The 17,713-nt window shown below is 35.7% G+C and overlaps 4 protein-coding genes across 4 annotated transcripts; 3 read left to right on the top strand and 1 right to left on the bottom strand.

Moving 5' to 3' along the window:
* The first annotated feature begins 585 nt into the window (after positions 1–585).
* On the top strand, positions 586–8,510 carry LOC130814306 (uncharacterized). Its single transcript, XM_057680421.1, has 13 exons — positions 586–781; positions 882–1,016; positions 2,429–2,495; positions 2,604–2,691; positions 2,765–2,815; positions 3,994–4,090; positions 4,257–4,340; positions 4,665–4,705; positions 4,819–4,878; positions 4,971–5,030; positions 5,167–5,218; positions 5,333–5,446; positions 8,371–8,510. The coding sequence occupies exons 1-12, from the start codon at positions 628–630 to the stop codon at positions 5,413–5,415; spliced, it is 972 nt and encodes a 323-aa protein (XP_057536404.1). The 5' UTR covers positions 586–627; the 3' UTR covers positions 5,416–5,446; positions 8,371–8,510.
* On the bottom strand, positions 7,140–8,734 carry LOC130814309 (18.1 kDa class I heat shock protein-like). Its single transcript, XM_057680423.1, has one exon. It carries the CDS (start codon positions 8,732–8,734, stop codon positions 8,249–8,251), a length of 486 nt encoding a protein of 161 aa, XP_057536406.1. The 3' UTR covers positions 7,140–8,248.
* A 439-nt stretch (positions 8,735–9,173) lies between these two features.
* LOC130813501 (uncharacterized) lies at positions 9,174–11,671 on the top strand. The gene is made up of 6 exons (XM_057679339.1): positions 9,174–9,197; positions 10,032–10,153; positions 10,254–10,329; positions 10,711–10,780; positions 10,838–11,152; positions 11,241–11,671. Exons 1-6 carry the CDS (start codon positions 9,174–9,176, stop codon positions 11,669–11,671), a joined length of 1,038 nt encoding a protein of 345 aa, XP_057535322.1.
* Positions 11,672–14,132: 2,461 nt separating this feature from the next.
* Positions 14,133–15,212, top strand: LOC130814307 (17.8 kDa class I heat shock protein-like). The gene has a single exon (XM_057680422.1). It carries the CDS (start codon positions 14,558–14,560, stop codon positions 15,041–15,043), a length of 486 nt encoding a protein of 161 aa, XP_057536405.1. The 5' UTR covers positions 14,133–14,557; the 3' UTR covers positions 15,044–15,212.
* The last annotated feature ends 2,501 nt before the right edge of the window (positions 15,213–17,713 follow it).

Below are 17,713 nucleotides of genomic sequence, written 5' to 3'. Positions count from 1 at the left end.
AATGGGCTCCCCTCCTTGTGTTCTAGTGTACCTATATGAGTAGGGTACGAGGTAGGTGTGGTGCCTTGCCTTATACAAGCGTTGACAACTTTTCTACCGATGACTGCAGTTGCCTCTTGACACGTCATCGTTTCTGTTGCAATCATCCTGTAGGTGTTTAGGTTCTTCACTTTCTGTTAGGGTCCTTTTGGTATGACCCTGTTGCATCTGTGAGTCTTGTCGTCTTGGGACTTAGTTGAGGAGTAAACTTGGTCCTCCAAGGAGCTATTTTCCAGGGAGCTGGGACCTCTGAAGGACCTGGTTGTTTCGTCCTGCCTTCCGTTTATGGTGGTGATTAGGATTTCTTCTCTTTCATGGTCTTGGGATCAAGGGCAACTATTATACATATTTCACTGGATGATGACTGATGCTTATTAGACAGAGTTTTGAGCAACACATTTTAACTGATTTGTTTGTAATTTTTTTATATTTAAAATATAATATTATAATATATTTTATTTTTAATTATTTTTCTTCAAATCGAAAAAAATTTATCTTTTCTTTTTAATATGGTTCAAGACTTCGAGTACATAGGACAGAATTTATGTTGTGCTACTTTCTCATGCTATTCCGGCATTTTATTACAAGATGCCTCTCGAAAATAGCAACCGGAGAAGGTCGCCAGAATTACTAATACGGTGTTTGATTTCATGCTTTACCGGCACAATTACTCAACTTGCCCTAATTTTCGTCCCTCATTTTTTCCCATTACCTTCTCTCCTCTCTCAGTTCATCATCTCAGGTTTTCTACTCAATTTCCGTTAACAATAATCTCAATTAATTGACCTTTGGGGAAATTTTCCAACCTGTTGATTTTTGTTTGTTTATTCTTTTTCTTGCAGCTTCAGTTTTTTCAATTACTCTTGGAATTTTTCAATATATTAGGGTGTTGCTAAAAATTCGTGCTTCAGCTCCTGCTTTTGTATTGTTCCATATAATTTTCATTTGGGTCGTTTATCTGAGCGTCATTAGTCAAGGTATTGATGATTATTCTCTCTTTTATTAAATTTGATTATTGAATTGAGAAAAATGTTGATGATTTGTATTGTGCGGAGGATGGAAGTGTTCTTTGACAATTAACATGGTTCACTAGGTTCACTATCAATGTGATAGTTTCGAGGCACCTAGAACAAAATTTCGGTATGTAAGGAGATCAAAATACAAGATGAAAATAGTTTTATCCTGCTCCCTAAAACTCTATTTTGTGGTTTTCTAGATTAATACCTCTCCTTCTACCATAAATCTAAGCAAATGGGGTTTATATATTAATTCCCAATTACAAAGAGATTAATTAGCAATTTAGCAGTCAGAAAACTAGTCACACCATAACTGCACATTTAATCGTGCAGAATATGTGCAGTCGTGCACAATCTCAATTGAGATAGAGTAGTCTTGACCGAGACTCCCAGTCTTGACCGAATCTTCTTTGAGTCTCACTCGAGATCTCGATTGAGACTAGGGTAGTCTCGACCGAACCTTCTTTGAGTCTCGCCCGAGACTCAACATGCCAAAAGTCACTGTGTTCCACAATCTTTAATCTCGATCAAACCTGGAATCAGTCTTGCTCGAGACTCTCAGTCGATCGAGGCTTCTTGAGTCTCGCCCGAGACTCCAAGCTCCAATGGTTCTATCTTCTCTTCATACTAATCTCGACCGAGATTAATGTCAGTGTTGGTCAAAACTAAGCCCGTTGCTGACGGAAACCCTTCAATCATCACTTCACTTGTTTCTTTCCAATATTCTAGACTTAGTTCAAGTCACCAAACATCTAACAATTTGAAAATTGGGTTTAAAGAAAGTCTGCATAGTTGGGTGGAATGTATGTAGCCTTTCTGCTGAATTGTAGGAATTTTCTTAGTTCTTTTGGCGAAAAGAATTATATAATTTTGATTAAAAGGTGAGGTATAATAATATGACGTCGAGGTAAGGATTGGAAAAAAATCAAGGAGAACTGACTTTTTTTTGATGGCTTTTGATGGAAAATTAAGTGATGAAATAAGACTTGAACCCATGAAGCTGAATAATTTAGTGCATAGTGGCTTTTATTCTTACAATAAAATGAAATACTTCAAAATGAAGTGTCTATTTAGGTTGTGATTTTGTGAATAAATTTTGTATTAGTATGTAAGTGGAAGTTTTTTGGCACTAACAAGTATGTAGTGTGTTGGTAAGTGATGAAACTAGTATAGTTTGTGAAAATGACATATAATATGCCATGGAGTAAACTAGTATGTTGCATGTTACTTTTTATTTGCTTGATGGAGGCTACAGATAATCAATAAGAAATAGGCATATGGTATATACCTTTTGTATAAAAGGTTATGTGAATCTACTAGTCCTGTGAGGTTTTGGAGGTCATCTGATAAATTCTGATGGGCATGATTTGCAGCTGTTTCATTGCTATTAAATATTTTGTTGAACATGGAGCTAGCAATCCTTCTTATTGGGTTTTTAAGGTCGAGTTCCACTTTCTTCTATATATTTAATCTGTATAAATACTTTTTCTATCAGTTTCTTATGATATTTATCAGCGATGTGATCCTTACACAACTACTTGGTTTCAGGATCTTGACTAGTGATCCAGGTTTTGTTTGCCAGGATCCTGCCAGCTTGATGAAGGCTTCAATTTCAGAAGACAGGCAACATTTGGAGGTTGTAAAGTGGAAACCACCTATGATATCTAGGAAATACCTTGCCTAACAAGTTTGATGTCAAATGTTGACAGGACTTATCATCTAAAGCAGAAGGCATTAGCTTGGAAATTTCAAATGAAGCGGTACTTACTTTTTCCATTTCTTTGGAAAGTTAATATGTTACATGACATTGCTTTCTCTTGTCATGATGTCCTTTTGTCAATGGCTAATGTCTTTTTCTCATTTGCAAAGTTCATAAAAATGTATATTAATTCTGTTTACATCTTCCCACGATTTAGCTTAAAACTACACAAACTATGTTGTTTCATATGGAAGAGGATGGATGTGCTATGAACCGATAAATTGAACTAAAATAGAAAAATAGAAATTGAAATGATAAAATGACAAAAGAGAATTATACTATCACATTGATGACTAAAGAACGATTACAAAGTAACGAAAGATAGATCAAGCAATTTGAGAAGCTTGAGATCTCCTAAAATGAGTAAAACTCATCCATCAAGTGTGTAACAATATTCATGATGATAATGAGCCTCTAATTCCTCTTATTTATAAGAAAACTACCACTTAAAACTAACTTATTCCCCAAGTTACTCCTAATATTACAATTACTATTTTGCCCTTTTGTAAATCCAAATATTGATCATAGCAATAATGTTATTGGACAAACAGGAAAGCTCACCCAAAAGACTAGCCTATTAGGTGAGAGAGCCCATTTGCCTATAAACCCCACACCAATTGCACTTTACAACCGATGTGGGACAAGTTCCATACCTTGCAATGACCATAACAATCGACCCTCCATAAGGGCAACGTCCTCGTTGGGTCACAGCTGCATTGGGTCACGGTTACGTTGGGTCACGGCTGGCTCTTCCAGGCCACCCACTCCGCAAGCCACCCACTCTGAGTCCGGTTCTGATACCACTGTTAGCTATGAACTGATAAATTGGAGTAAAACAAGAAAATAGAAATTGAAATGATAAAATGACAAAAGAGAAATTATATTATCAAAATGATGATTAAAGAACGATTACAAAGTAACGAAAGATAGATCAAGTAATTTGAGAAGCTTGAGATCTCCTAAAATGAGTAAAATCCATCCATCAAGTGTTTAACAATATTCATGATGATAATGAGCCTCTAATTCCTCTTATTTATAAGAAAACTACCACTTAAACTAACTTATTCCCCAAGTTACTCCTAATATAACAATTACTATTTTGCTCTTTCGTAAATCCAAATATCCATCATAGCAGGATGATTATGACTTTTTGATTCCCCCCTCCCCCTCCTTGTTTAGACTTCTATATCTTCAAGAAGGACGCGGTATTGTAGGAGCTGCAAAGCCTATGTCATGGGATTTGATCATCATTGCCCCGGTTTTGGGAACTGCATAGGTAACAATAATGCCTGAAGTTGGAAGTCAAAACATCATTTTGCTCTATATTTACTGACATTTGCATCGTACTGGCTCGCAAAACTTCAGGAATTAGCATTTTTGTACTTTAACTTTTCTTCCACGTTGTTATATTTATGTCAGTCTTGCCATTCACTTATCTGTAGGCCAGAAGAATTACAGACTTTTCTTGTTGCTTTTGGCTGGGTTTATAACGGCTGAGGCTTCATATGCAATGCTTTCTTATCATTGTAAGCGTTTTGCGAGTTTAAATGATTATGTTTATCTGTTTCTGAATATCCGCCTCTCTTACAAACTTGATTGATCTTGAACAGATTATATAGTTGCTCTAGGTTCCTGTACCTAAATATATAGTAGGATCTTTATTTTTTGTAAGTGTTCTGAATGGAGTAGTTTCAAGAGTTGAGTTCTATGGTTTTCCATCTCTCTCTGCTGTTATAGGGGGATGGGGGTGGAGTGGATCCCTTTACAGTTTCTATTTTCATGTTCATTGTTTTAGTGCTATAAACCACTCTTTTTACTGGACATTTGACTTGTTTTTACCTGGGTATTAGGGATCAACAAACATTTGCTTCTAAAACAGAGTAGCTCCAAGGTACACATTTCACCTCCAATTTTCTCATGGAATTCCGTCATCAATGCATAAGTGGAAGTGTAGAGCTCATGTGTACAATACGTGACTTGTTTATGATTATTTGGCTTTGACAGATTCGATACAACTTGGTTGTGAGCACAATGAACTTTCTAATGCTTCAAGTGCTTTGGCAGGTTAGTGTATTTTATGTGTAATACTATATTAATGATGAAGTTAATTGATTTAATTTTTTAATGATACTGATAATTGACGGGTGAGCTTACAGGTGGTATTTTTTGCATGGCATGTGTATTGTGTGTGCTTTAATATAAGAACTGAAGAATGGGTAAGTTTTCTACCTCAGCAAGAATCAAAGGCTGGGTAGCTGGACTAGCATTATTTTCGTGGCTTGCAAACACTGTATTTTGCCTGATTTCTCTATGGATAGTTTAGAGCCTAAATGGCATGTGAATGTAATGCAGATCAATTGGAGAAGATACCCAGAATTTCATGTCATTATTCATCCTTCATTAGGTAATTTTACAAACTCTAGGCTTTTTATCCTATCTGCCTCTCTGTTTCTGCAGTCAGAAATTCTTGAAATTGTACTCCTGTTACTGCCTAACTTTGTTATCATTCTATGATCAGATCAATCCTTTTCAGATATAAGGTTTAGGAACCCTTATAGTAAGGGAATTTTCTGCAACGTGAAGGATTTCTTGCTTGGATGAGATCGATGATTAATTGTTCAGAACCTTTATGGTAAGATGCATCCTATACCACCTGCAATGATTTTCTTGTGCAATGTCAAACCTTGATTGTGAATTTGTTGGACCTTAAATCACGCCTTCCATCTTTGTGTAGCTATACTATGTGTTTTTGAGGCTTTTACTTTTGTAGTTTTTAAAAGTGAGGGTAGGTTCTTATAAATGGCTATCGCTAATGAATCATCACCTAAAAATTGTTGCCAACTGGTTACCTATGGAGAAGTGCAGATTTATATAGCACAATGTCAAAAGTAATTTTGGTAATGAGTCCTTACCATATTAGTATATCACTATAGTACTACAATGTGCTTCTCCATATGCCGCATCATTTTCTCTTATGTTGATAGTAAACTCTATTTGTAAGCAAAAAAATTAAAACCAATTAATATATTTATCTAAAAAATTACAAGTTAAATTAAAATAAAACTATGGAAAAATTACTTACAGTAATCCTACCTTTTCATGATTTCCCTATAATAATCTAATCTATGGATTAACTATGAATAATTCGAATTTTGAGGGGTGTTTGCTTGGAGTAAACTGGGATAACCGATTACTTGTTTAAAAGGTAATGTTGCAAAAGAAAGCATAAATAAAAATAAATAAATAAAACAAAAACAAAACAGTTTCCCTGCCCACTATCCTCCCACACACAGTCATCCCACCACATTTCTCCATCCCTTCCTTCAAGACAATTCCCAACCCACCCTTTCGTTCCCGCATCATTGCCGCCACCACCACTACTTCTCCCGCCCACCTCACACCAAACATCACATTTCACTCACCGCCGCCACTACCACTTAGCCAAATAAGTCCTTGAATAAATTGGTGAATTAAGTATTTAAATACAAATAAATGGTCAAAATCTAGTGAATTGCTATCATATAAAATGCCTCCTCAATTACTCCGAGATTTGAAGTAGTTGATTGATCTTTGAACCAATTCCTTTTCAATTGAATTTTATTTGTTGATCTCAATGACAAGGAATATGAAGTTGAACAAAGCAGGGGAGAAGTATTACTTCTTCTGAGACATTCTTATCCAATAAGTAGTACTTCATCTAGAAATCCTCCTCTCTTGAAATGTGAATATATGAAGTATATATAATAATGTGAATATATATATATATATATATGCATATATATATATATATATATATATATATATATATTGTAAAATAACCTACAAAAACAAGTTACTATTTGAGCAACAACATTCTTGGGCAAGTGACCCAATAGTTGGGGTCTATTAGATTATTCATGGTTAATCAAAAATTGAAATTTATTGTAGGAAAATCAGTGAAAGATTGGATTATTCATGGTAATTTTCATAAAACTAATTTGGAAAAGTTGAAGATAATTGGCTACCAATGACATGTATCACATTCCCATTCTTTGCCTTTATTTGTACACCCTACCCTTATCATGTACTTACCCATGTTTGTGTTGATTTTCCAGAACAATGTGCAACATCATTTGCTTACACATAGTATGTGGGTAACATTATGTGCCAGGCATTTTGGGTGCTCTTAGGGCATGCTTGGATTCCTATTACTAGTTATCGGATAAAAAAAATTTGGGTGAAAAAGTATAGGAGAACATTTAAGGAAGAAAACAATTACATGGAAAAAATATGATGGTTTGGCAAATTTTTCCACAAAACATTTTCAGACTTCACTATCTCATGAAACTTGCGATTGTAATATGATTTTCTTATGATCTCATCAGAGATAGCCGCCCAACCACCACTGTACAATTATGGTGAACAAGACCGATAATCTAGAGTAAAACTGGCACCACACTCAATTCTCATTTGGATCTAATTTTTCCTTTGTTTAGAAAATGAAGATAAACAACCTAGAACTAAATCACATCTGTACAAATCTTCCGCACCAAGAAAATCTAGCAATCAATGATAATTAAACCAAAAAGTCACCACAAAGTACTAATTTAACAAAGACAAAAGATGACAGTAATCCTAATCAAAGTATATAGGAAGACTTTGAGCTCAGAAACAACAAAATTCCAAGCCCTAACAATGGTGGCAATAGTCGTAGTGTAATAGAAGCTAATTGAAGGGAAGCAGAGGATGCATGTACCGAAAATCTTCCTTTTCTTCAATCACCACCATATTTTTGGTGAGGTTAGACATGGAAGGAGTTCAATCGAAAGAGTAGGCTGAAAGTTATGAATGAATAATACTATTAGGAGAGAAGAGTTATTTTTTTACTCTAGGGGGAGGTAGGGTAAATATTTAACCTCAAATAAGGACTAAAGAGTACCTCCATAATTGTTTCCTCCCAATCCAATCACTCGGTTCAGCCCAAAAAATTTAATGGGCTACTTTTTACCCTTTAATTCACCAAATCCAGGCAGACCCTTAGTATTGCATGATTATTGGGGTTCCATTCGTACCTAGATTATTCATAGTTGAGGTTTGCACCTAAATAGGAACTTCTGCTTTGCATTTCTCAAATCTGTATTCCTTGTCAAGATACACTTATGTGACAAATATATATGCAAGTCTTTTGATTGTGACTATGTATATAGTACTAAATATGCACCTTAGCAGATATTAGTGATGAAAATAAATAAATATTCAGAGAAAAACAATTGCGACTTGCACAAAACACAACTTAATTGCACATTAACACAATGTACATGTACACAAGATAAAACCCCCTTTATAAGGGCTCAAACACACAAACGAATTGCATGGACACAAAAAGAAACTTTATTGTGTCAATAAACAAAGGAAATAACTAGAGATTATACTCATGATAGATTTTAGGACCATTTCAAGCAGAAGAGATGTCAATGGTCTTGACCTCGGGTTTCTTTTCTTCCACCTTTGGAATTTTTACAGTTAACACTCCATTCTCCAAGTTGGCCTTAACTTCATCCATCTTTGTGTTTTCAGGTAGCCTGAAACGACGTAAGAACTTCCCACTGCTCCTCTCAAGACGATGCCATTTGTCATTCTTCTCCTCTTGTTCCTTGCTTCTCTCTCCACTTATCTGCAGAATCCTGCCTTCTTCCACCTCAACTTTCACTTCATCCTTCTTCAGCCCAGGAAGATCTACTTTGAAAACATGTGCTTCTGGTGTTTCCTTCCAATCAACCCTTGTGGTTGCGAATTGGGATACTTCACGAGCTGTAGAGGAAGGTGAATTATTGGCAAGAACGGAGCTGAAAATGCCATCAAATGGATCCCAATTTTCTCGTGAAAATGGATCATACACATTGGTTTTTCGACTCCCGAAAAAGCTTGGGATGATGGACATTGTTTGAATGAGTGGTTAAACTGTGAATAAGTGATTGAGGATTAAAGATTTTGAATGCTTATTAAGTGTATCCTGTGTTGATCAAACAACTGAAAGTGCATTGTATATATAGGGGTGCAATAAATTTCTTGAACTTTCTGGACATCTTATTCTTTGTAGAATGGTACAATGATACTACTTTTCATATTAAATGAATATTGTGGACCCATTATTTTCTACAACCTTATAATAGCATCTCCATCCTAGTAGAAGTATTCCATTAATGTCTGAATCATGAATTGTTGACTTAGCTTTTTCGCACAAATTCTTAAATGTGACGGTTTTATGGTGAAATTATTTTTTTTGTCAGCTCATTTATATTAGTGTGTTAAAAATAATAACTTATAAATTTAAAGTGATTAATTATAAAAATAGGCTAACTATATGGATATGTCTAACTATGGGTCCATCTCATGGTGAGATGGTAATAAAGTATTGAGTTAATTCTTGCCACTGTTTTATCTCCTGCCACCATCATTCCATTAGAGTGGACCTATCGTTTCCTAAAAACACCAATATTAATATCTACAAGCACTATTTTTGTTTAGAATCTCACCTTTAATTTGAAAATGGATAGTTAACGACATTTCGTAAAATTAATTATTGATATTATTTGTTTGTGAAAAAATGCATTAACAAGCTCAAAAATCCTTTGAATAATTTGTTCAGACTTCAAAATAAAATTGATCAGACTCTAAAATCCACTCTAATAAGAATATGATCAGCCATCTTCAAATATAGATCCAAGGGCTAGGTGAAACTAGGTTGTTTCTCAAGAGCAAAGAAGGGAGAAAAAGTTGAATTTATACAATAAACTCGTGCATGCATGCATGCAACCTTGCATTTTGGTGTTGTAGTAAAGACATTATAGATGTCAACATAAATTTGCATATTTTTAATTTTAATTTTTATTTATTTTAATAATTTTGTTTTAAGGTTCGCTTTGTTTTTCTCGTTTTTTTGCCTTGAATCCTTCATCTTCGGTAAGTTCTTCCCATGCCATTAGTGTTGAAGGTTACTGTGAGTATTTATCTAGTATTTAGTTCCCGTCTGGTGTAACCAAGGTCATTCTTTTCACAATTATAATTGAAATTGATAATTCGTCCCAAAATCCCCTTCTCAAACCCTAAAAGTCTAAAACCAGTGCTGTTGCCGACGGCCGATGGCGAACCTGCCGTGAAAAGCCACCACTGGTGCTGCTGCTGACTTGCCGATTGCCGTGAAGTCAGTTCTTTGTTTCCCTTGAGTTGCTTTTCAGATTTTAAACTCTCCATTCCCAAATCCTACTCAAACGCAACTCAAAAGGCAGGCCACCGTTGCTGCTGCACCTACTACCGACCGGCGACCTTCTGTGAAGTCAAGACACCAGGACCTTCAACGGTCAGACCACCATTGACCTGCCGTGTTTCAATTGATTTTCAGTGCTCAGTGGTCGAGTGTGTGGCGTCTTGGCAATTTTCAGTTAGGTACGCGTTCTCAGGTTTTCGCTGGTCTGCAATTACTACGTTACTACTCATTTTTGTAAAGGTGAAAGCACCGTCGGTGTTAGTACACCGGTAATCACCCAATCGTGGTGCAGGTGATACCCCTCCTTAACCTTCATCTTCTTATTAGTATACTAGTTTTCTAAGTAATTTTTGTGCATCTCTTGCTTAACTCTATCTATTTAGTGTTTGTTTTATTTAGTTGCTTATTTTGTAATACTGTTTGGTGTTTTGGGTTTAGAAGATCTATTTTTTGGTTGTATTTTGTATATGCACTTGCTGTTATCATATCTTGGAGTATTCTCATACCTTTTGAAAGGATTGTTTTCATACTTAGTAGTTTTTTATCTTTCTTTCATTTAATTAATTATTTATTTACTTATTTACTTTTTGTATATTTGTTTATTTTGTGTTGATCTCTGTTAGTGATTTGATTGTAACCTTTTACCTTAGCCCGTAGTAGTTGAATATAGAGTTAGAAAGCAATTATGGTCACCCGAGGTCAGGTCCAAGGAGAGGGGGGGTCAGGGGGGGTAACGTAAGCAGGATCTAGAACTAAGAGTGGGGACTTGGAACATAGGTACCCTAGAAGCCAAGTCGTTGGAGTTGGCAACTGAGCTTTCTAAATACAGGATTCATGTAGCATGTGTTCAAGAGACCAGGTGGAAGGGGCAAAAAACAAAAGGTATAAAGGGATATAAGTTGTGGTATGCAGGTTTGGACGGCAGACGTAACGGGGTTGGCATCCTAGTGTCTAATGATATCCTAAAGCAATTGGTTGAAGTAAGGAGGTGTAATGACAGGATTATGCTAGTTAAGATAGTAGTAGAGGAAGAGATCATATTCTTTGTCAGTGCATACGGGCCCCAAGTTGGGCTCGATAAGCAAGTGAAGTGTGAGTTCTGGGAACCTAGGAGACCTTATGAAAACTATCACGGAAGATGAGAAAGTTTTCTTAAGAGGAGACTTTAACGGACATATAGGCAGAGATGCAGGTAACTATTACTCGGTACATGGAGGGTTTGGTTTGGGGGCAAGGAATGAGAGTGGGGAGAATTTGCTGGAGTTTGCGCTAGCAAAAGAATTGGTTATAGCAAACTCGATCTTTAGAAAGAAAGATGAGCATTTGATCACATGTAAGAGTGGTGGGTATGCAACCCAAGTTGACTATTTCTTAGTGCGCAAGGGAGATTGGGCCTCATGCTTGGATTATAAAGTGGTGTTGGGTACAGAGATGCCCACCCAAAACAGGCTTTTAGTACTGGTTTTCAGGATGAGGAAGAAAATTGTAGAGAAGAAGGTCGAGTCTAGGGGGAAAGATCATATGGGGGAGATTCAAAGGGGATATGGTCACAACCCTGTCAAGCAAGAAAAGTTTATTGGGCTTCCCAAGTCGGTCAGAGAATGTGAATGAAATGTTGGTGAACATGGCAAAAACCATTAGAAAAGTGGCAAAAGAAACCTTGGGGGTGTCGTCGGGTAAACCAAAAGTGTTCAAAGAGTCGTGATGGTGGAACGATGAAGTGGAAAAGAAGATAAAGGATAAAACAAGAGATTTAAGGAACTTATGGCATGCACGGAAGAGGAGGATAGGATAGAAAAGAGAGTGAGCTATAAAGAAGCAAAACGGGTGGTAAAGAAAGCGGTAACGGAGGAAAAAAAACCGTGGTTATGAGGACTTGTATCGGAAGCTTGATACCAAAGAGGGGGAGAAGCAGATTTTTAAGTCGGCAAGGACTAGGTCCAGGCAGCGGCAAGACTTAGAGGCAGTGAAATACATCAAGGATGAGGGAGGACGAGTTCTCCTGAGACACGAGGATATCAAAACCAGATGACTCCAGTATTTCTCTCAACTACTCAATGAGTCTAGGAAGCCAAAGGAGGTGGATAATCAATTTCTGATGTCCAAAGACCACTGTAATACGGGTCAACGAGTGATATTACCATAGAAGAAGTAGGAGAAGATCTCAACAAGATGGGGAGAACAAAGGTAGTCGGGCCAGATGAGATCCCGATTGAGGTGTGGAGGGGTTTAGGAGAAGAGGGCATTCGTCGGTTGAGTAACCCCTTTAATATTATTTTGAGGACACATAAGATGCCAGAAGAATGGAGGAGTTGAGGTATCAAACTTCTAAGCTACATAATGAAATTGTGGGAAAGAGTGATAGAGAAGAGAATTAGACAGGAAACAGTAATTAGAGAGAACCAATTCGGTTTTATGCCAGGAAGGTCAAGCATTGAGGCAATTCATGTTTTGAGGAGACTGATGGAGAAATATAGGAAGTGAAAGAAGGATCTGCATATGGTGTTTATTGACTTGGAGAAAGCGTATGATAGCATACCATGACGTGTCATCTGGGATAGCCTCAAGGCTAGAGGTATTTTTGCAGTGTATATTGAGGCTATACTGGATATGTATGACAGAGTTTTGACTAACATTCAAACACCGGTGGAGATAACAGAGCCTTTTCCGGTTAAAGTTGGACTACATCAGAGATCGGCTCTAAGCCCTTTCATTTTTACTGTCATTATGGAAGAGATTTCTAAATCTATTTGGGAGACGGTACCATGGTGCATGCTATTCGCTGACGACATAGTGCTGGTAGCAGAAACTAGAGAGGAGGTTAGAAATAAATTGGATGAGTGGAGGGAAGCTTTAAAAGGTAAAGGGTTGCGCATTAGTCGTACGAAGACTGAGTATTTGTGTTGTGACTTTAGTGGGACATCACCGGTAGGTGAACCAGAGGTGTCTATTGATGAAGCAGTTGTTAAAAGTACGACCAAGTACAAGTATTTGGGATTTATCATTCAAAGGGATGGGAAGATTGACGGAAATGTAAATCATCTTATACATGCGGGTTGGCTCAAGTGACGAGCAGCTATTGCAGTGCTATGTGATAGGACATTCCCGAGCAAGTTAAAAGAAAAATTCTACCGGACGACAATTAGACCTGCTCTGCTATATAGGAACGAATGTTAACCTGTAAAGAAGATTTTTGAACATAAGATGGAAGTTATAAAAATGTGTATGCTGAGGTGGATGTGTGTGCAGATAAAGACTTTCGATGCCCCTATGAGGAGGGTAGAAAGCATTATAGTAGAGGGTAAGAGGAGTCGAGGAAGACCCAGGAGAATTTAGGATGAGCAAATAAGAGTTAACTTGCATGAGTTAAACCTCTTTGAGGGTCTAACTAGGGATAAGGGTAGTTGGAGGCGTTATATCCATGTTTTAGACTACTGATGTCCTCTTAGATTACCTTTTGGTGTTCTTGCCCTCTTGCTTCTCTCGTTTCTTTTATTATTAGTTTTTGTTTTTTTTGTTTTGTAGTTGGTTCTACTTATTTATTTTATTTATAGGCATTTAATTTATCTTTCACGTGTAATTACGTCTCTTTATCGTCCTTGAGCCGGGGGACTCCTTTGGCCGCGCTCTCCTTTATGGGTATGAGTTGCCGCCGTACTTCCCTCTCCAAACTCTGTCCATAGTTTTTCTGTGAGCAAGATACACTGAGTAGGATGATAATGATGATGATCTTCAAATATAATTATATAATACTTTTATATCATCAAAATTTTTTATCATAATGTATAGTTTCGTCGGCAAATATGTTTTTCTTTTACAAAATATCTTTGCTTTCAAAAATTAAGATTAAAAGAGAAAAAAAGTATTCCTTTTGTGCTTTTTTGTTTGTACACTATATTTTTTAGCAAATTTTGAGCCTTAATACCTATAAGTATGCATTATAAAAAATTATAAAAATTATATATTATAAAACTTTACATCAAGACGAATATTTTATCTTACATGAATATATTTTATCTTCAATATATACTTCAAAAATCTAATTTAAATTTTCCTCTCTTAAAATAAATAAACTTAAATGGGTAAATAAAAAAGAAGATGGGTATCAATTATCAAACACGGCCTTATTAATTTACTAGAATGGTATAGAACAGGAAAAATAAATCTATCATTGATAGACATGAATGGAATAATTTTATGAAGGATGTAGAAACTATAAGAAAGTTAGAAGGATGTAGAAACAAAGGGCTAAATTAAAACGGGTCCACCAAATTAATTTAATATGCAAAGCTCACTTTGAACATTCCCGTGAAAAACGATATGCCCAGAAAGTTCAAGAAATCTCATTGCTTCCCAAATCACTATAAATACAATTCACTTTAAGCTGTTTGATCAACTCAGAAAAATCTTAATAAGCATAATTCACACCAAAGCTCTAATCTCTAATCCTTTCTTCAATCACCAATTCACAACTCAAAACCCACTCTTTTTGAAACAATGTCGATCATCCCAAGCTTCTTCGGAGGTCGAAAAACAAATGTGTTTGATCCATTTTCGCTAGACAATTGGGATCCTTTTGATGGCATTTTCAGCTCAGTTCTTGCCAATAATTCACCTTCCTCGGTAGCTCGTGAGACGTCCCAATTCGCAGCCACAAGGGTTGATTGGAAGGAGACGCCAGAAGCGCATATTTTCAAAGTAGATCTTCCCGGGCTGAAGAAGGAAGAAGTGAAAGTCGAGGTGGAAGAAGGCAGGATTTTGCAGATAAGTGGAGAAAGAAGCAAGGAACAAGAGGAGAAGAACGACAAATGGCATCGTCTTGAGAGGAGCAGTGGCAAGTTTCTACGTCGTTTTAGGCTACCCGAACATACAAAGATGGATGAAGTTAAGGCTAACTTGGAGAATGGAGTGTTAACTGTAACAATTCCAAAGGTAGAACAGAAGAAACCTGAGGTCAAGACCATTGACATCTCTTCTGCTTGAAATGCTGATGCTGAAAATCAATCCCAAAAGAGTGTAATATATATGTTGTGATTTACTTTGTGTATTGACATAATATAATAATCAAGTGTTTTTGTTTATGTAATCTGTTTGTGAGTACATGTAAATGGTGCTATTTATTTGCAATTAAAAGTTGTGTGTTTTTTTGCAAGTTGCTCTTGTTTTTCTTTTCTTCTTGTACTATTTTGATACAATATAGTTTGCTTATTTTGCTAGTATAATTTGTCACATAATTTACATTGCCCAAGTCTTTATTTAAGTGCAAAACTTACTAGTATAATCTAAATACAATAGAATCTTATTAATAATTTGATGAGAGTGACAAGATGAACATTGAGTCCAAGTACATGGATCAAGCTAGATGCTTCAAGAAAGCAAAATTTGAACAAGACCACTAATATGGCCGTCGATTAGCAGGGTTTTAGAAATAAGATAATACGAAGGGTAAATGAAGGATTCATGTCGAATAATAAAATTTGGCAAATTAATTAAGACGGACAAAATTGAAAAATGTAACAAAGTCATCGGGACAGAGGAGTATGGATGAAGAATTTAACAATAACCTCTTGTTTAGTAGTTAGTTGAGCATTTGTTGCTTAAAGGCTGTTTTTGGAGTGGCATTAGTTGGTAAATACCTTTATAGAATCGCTAGCTGAAGCAAGTATTAATGATGAACTTTTCTTAGTAGAAAAGGAGACAAAACGCATTATAGAGAAGATCATACATTAGCTATATGGGTTCAATGTGAGAATGAATTTGTGCTTATGTCATAAGATGTCTCAAGCTCGATAGTCGTTGTCATCTAACTAGTACCTTGGGCGACATTCTTCCTTTGCTCGGGTTTGAACTGATATATTAATCCCAAGTTGAAAAGATGTTAAGAAAACTAGAAAGGGAATTATTGACCTTTGTTAATGCATTTTTCAGCCATTGAAGATGTTGATTTTTCAATTGTTTTATAGCTTGTTGGTACGTTTTTTCTCTCATAAACAACAAAAAATAAAATATAAGCGAATTATTATAAAAATGTCTGCAAAATGATCTGATTGGTTTAGAATATCTAATATAATCTAGGATCAATGATTAAAGCCTTCAATTAAATTATACTTGCACTTGTAAAACAATCACACTATCAAAGATTATACAGATTGAAAAGTCTTAATATCCTGATACTAAACCGAGGCACATAAATGTTTTCCTAAAAGTGTTATTTTGCCCACATGGTGCTTGGATTTAAACTCTAGAATATGCTTTTGAGATATAATATTTACATTTCGATGTAAGCACTATATATCAAAGCAATGTGAATGAACAAGAGATTATGTAAGAAGTAAAAATAGAAATATGGCAAAGAAGTTTACAACACTAAATCACCATATGCATGTAGAGAGAAAAGGGATAAAACAAGGATAAGAAAACACAAAATAAGAAATTATGATTATACCTAACTTACTTATCCATAATGCAACCACCCATATTTATAATAATACTTTCTTGCTTTGATACCACACATTCCTGATATTTTCATCAGCTTTTATGAAGGAATACAACCTCCATTGGCATAATAACCAACAACGCAATCAAAATACGCGAAATACACATTCTAGAAGAAAACGACAAGTCGTTGCCAAAAGCCAATTCGGGTTTTTTCCAGGCAACAAGTCGGCTTTGTTTTCTGACAAAATCCTCCTTTCAAGGATAAGAGATGATCGACTTAATAAGCGATGAGTTGGCTGAATAAGCGACAAGTTGTCGCTTATTTCTATTTTGTGCATTTCTTTGCTTTGTTTTTCCTTTCTTTTAGACTATTTTCATAGTACATGGTATTTCAACTTACAGTTAATTATACTTTATATATCCAACACATAAATAGTTAAGAGTTATGGTTAGATGAAAGGTCAAAGGTTGTGACTCTTTAATAATTACAAACTTTCAATTATTGTTTGGCATAGGTGTTGATAGTTTCAACACCTATACAAAGGTATCCTCAGATATTGTACTCATCATATATATAACAAATAATAACAAATACAATTTTTATATTACTTAAGTTCTAGTCTTTAATTCCGCATATATTCACAAAAAACCCAAACACATAGCTTCTTTAACTTCAACATCTCAAACCTTTAAAAGAATATAATTTTCATTTTCAATGGAGAGATTATAATTTTTAGAGTGTAAAAATGACGACAAGTCTAAAAACTAGGGATTTGTGGGAAGTAGTGAAATATGATCTTAAGCTTAAATCACATTTTCTCAAATTGATGGTGGCACATCACCAAAGTAGGCAACTCTTTTCAAGGAGTAGAAAATACCAGAGTGATATGTTGGTCCTTCAAAATGCAGTGCAGTGCCAGATTACAGATTACTGCAAGTTCATCCAAAAAAGCATGGGATACTTTGCAAAAGGAATTTCAAGGAAGCGAGAACATTAAGACCACCATATTTCATAACTTAAGAAGAGATTTTGGTAATCTTAGTGTGGACTCTAAAGAAAATATTTCAAGTTAGCTCAATGGACAATTGAATTTGCTATCAATCAGCAATGTGCAAGTATACTTGAATCAGCTAGTCTCATGAGAGATCATCTCTTTGAGAGACGTATCTCAAGTCCAACCCATTAAGGATTAATGTCTATTTATCATATTCTTA

This window comes from Amaranthus tricolor, chromosome 5 (genome assembly GCF_026212465.1).
Source record: "Amaranthus tricolor cultivar Red isolate AtriRed21 chromosome 5, ASM2621246v1, whole genome shotgun sequence".
In the NCBI taxonomy this organism is placed as follows: Eukaryota; Viridiplantae; Streptophyta; class Magnoliopsida; order Caryophyllales; family Amaranthaceae; genus Amaranthus; species Amaranthus tricolor.
The sequence above is the reverse complement of the archived record's forward strand: the minus strand, read 5'-3'. Positions and strand labels throughout refer to the sequence as shown.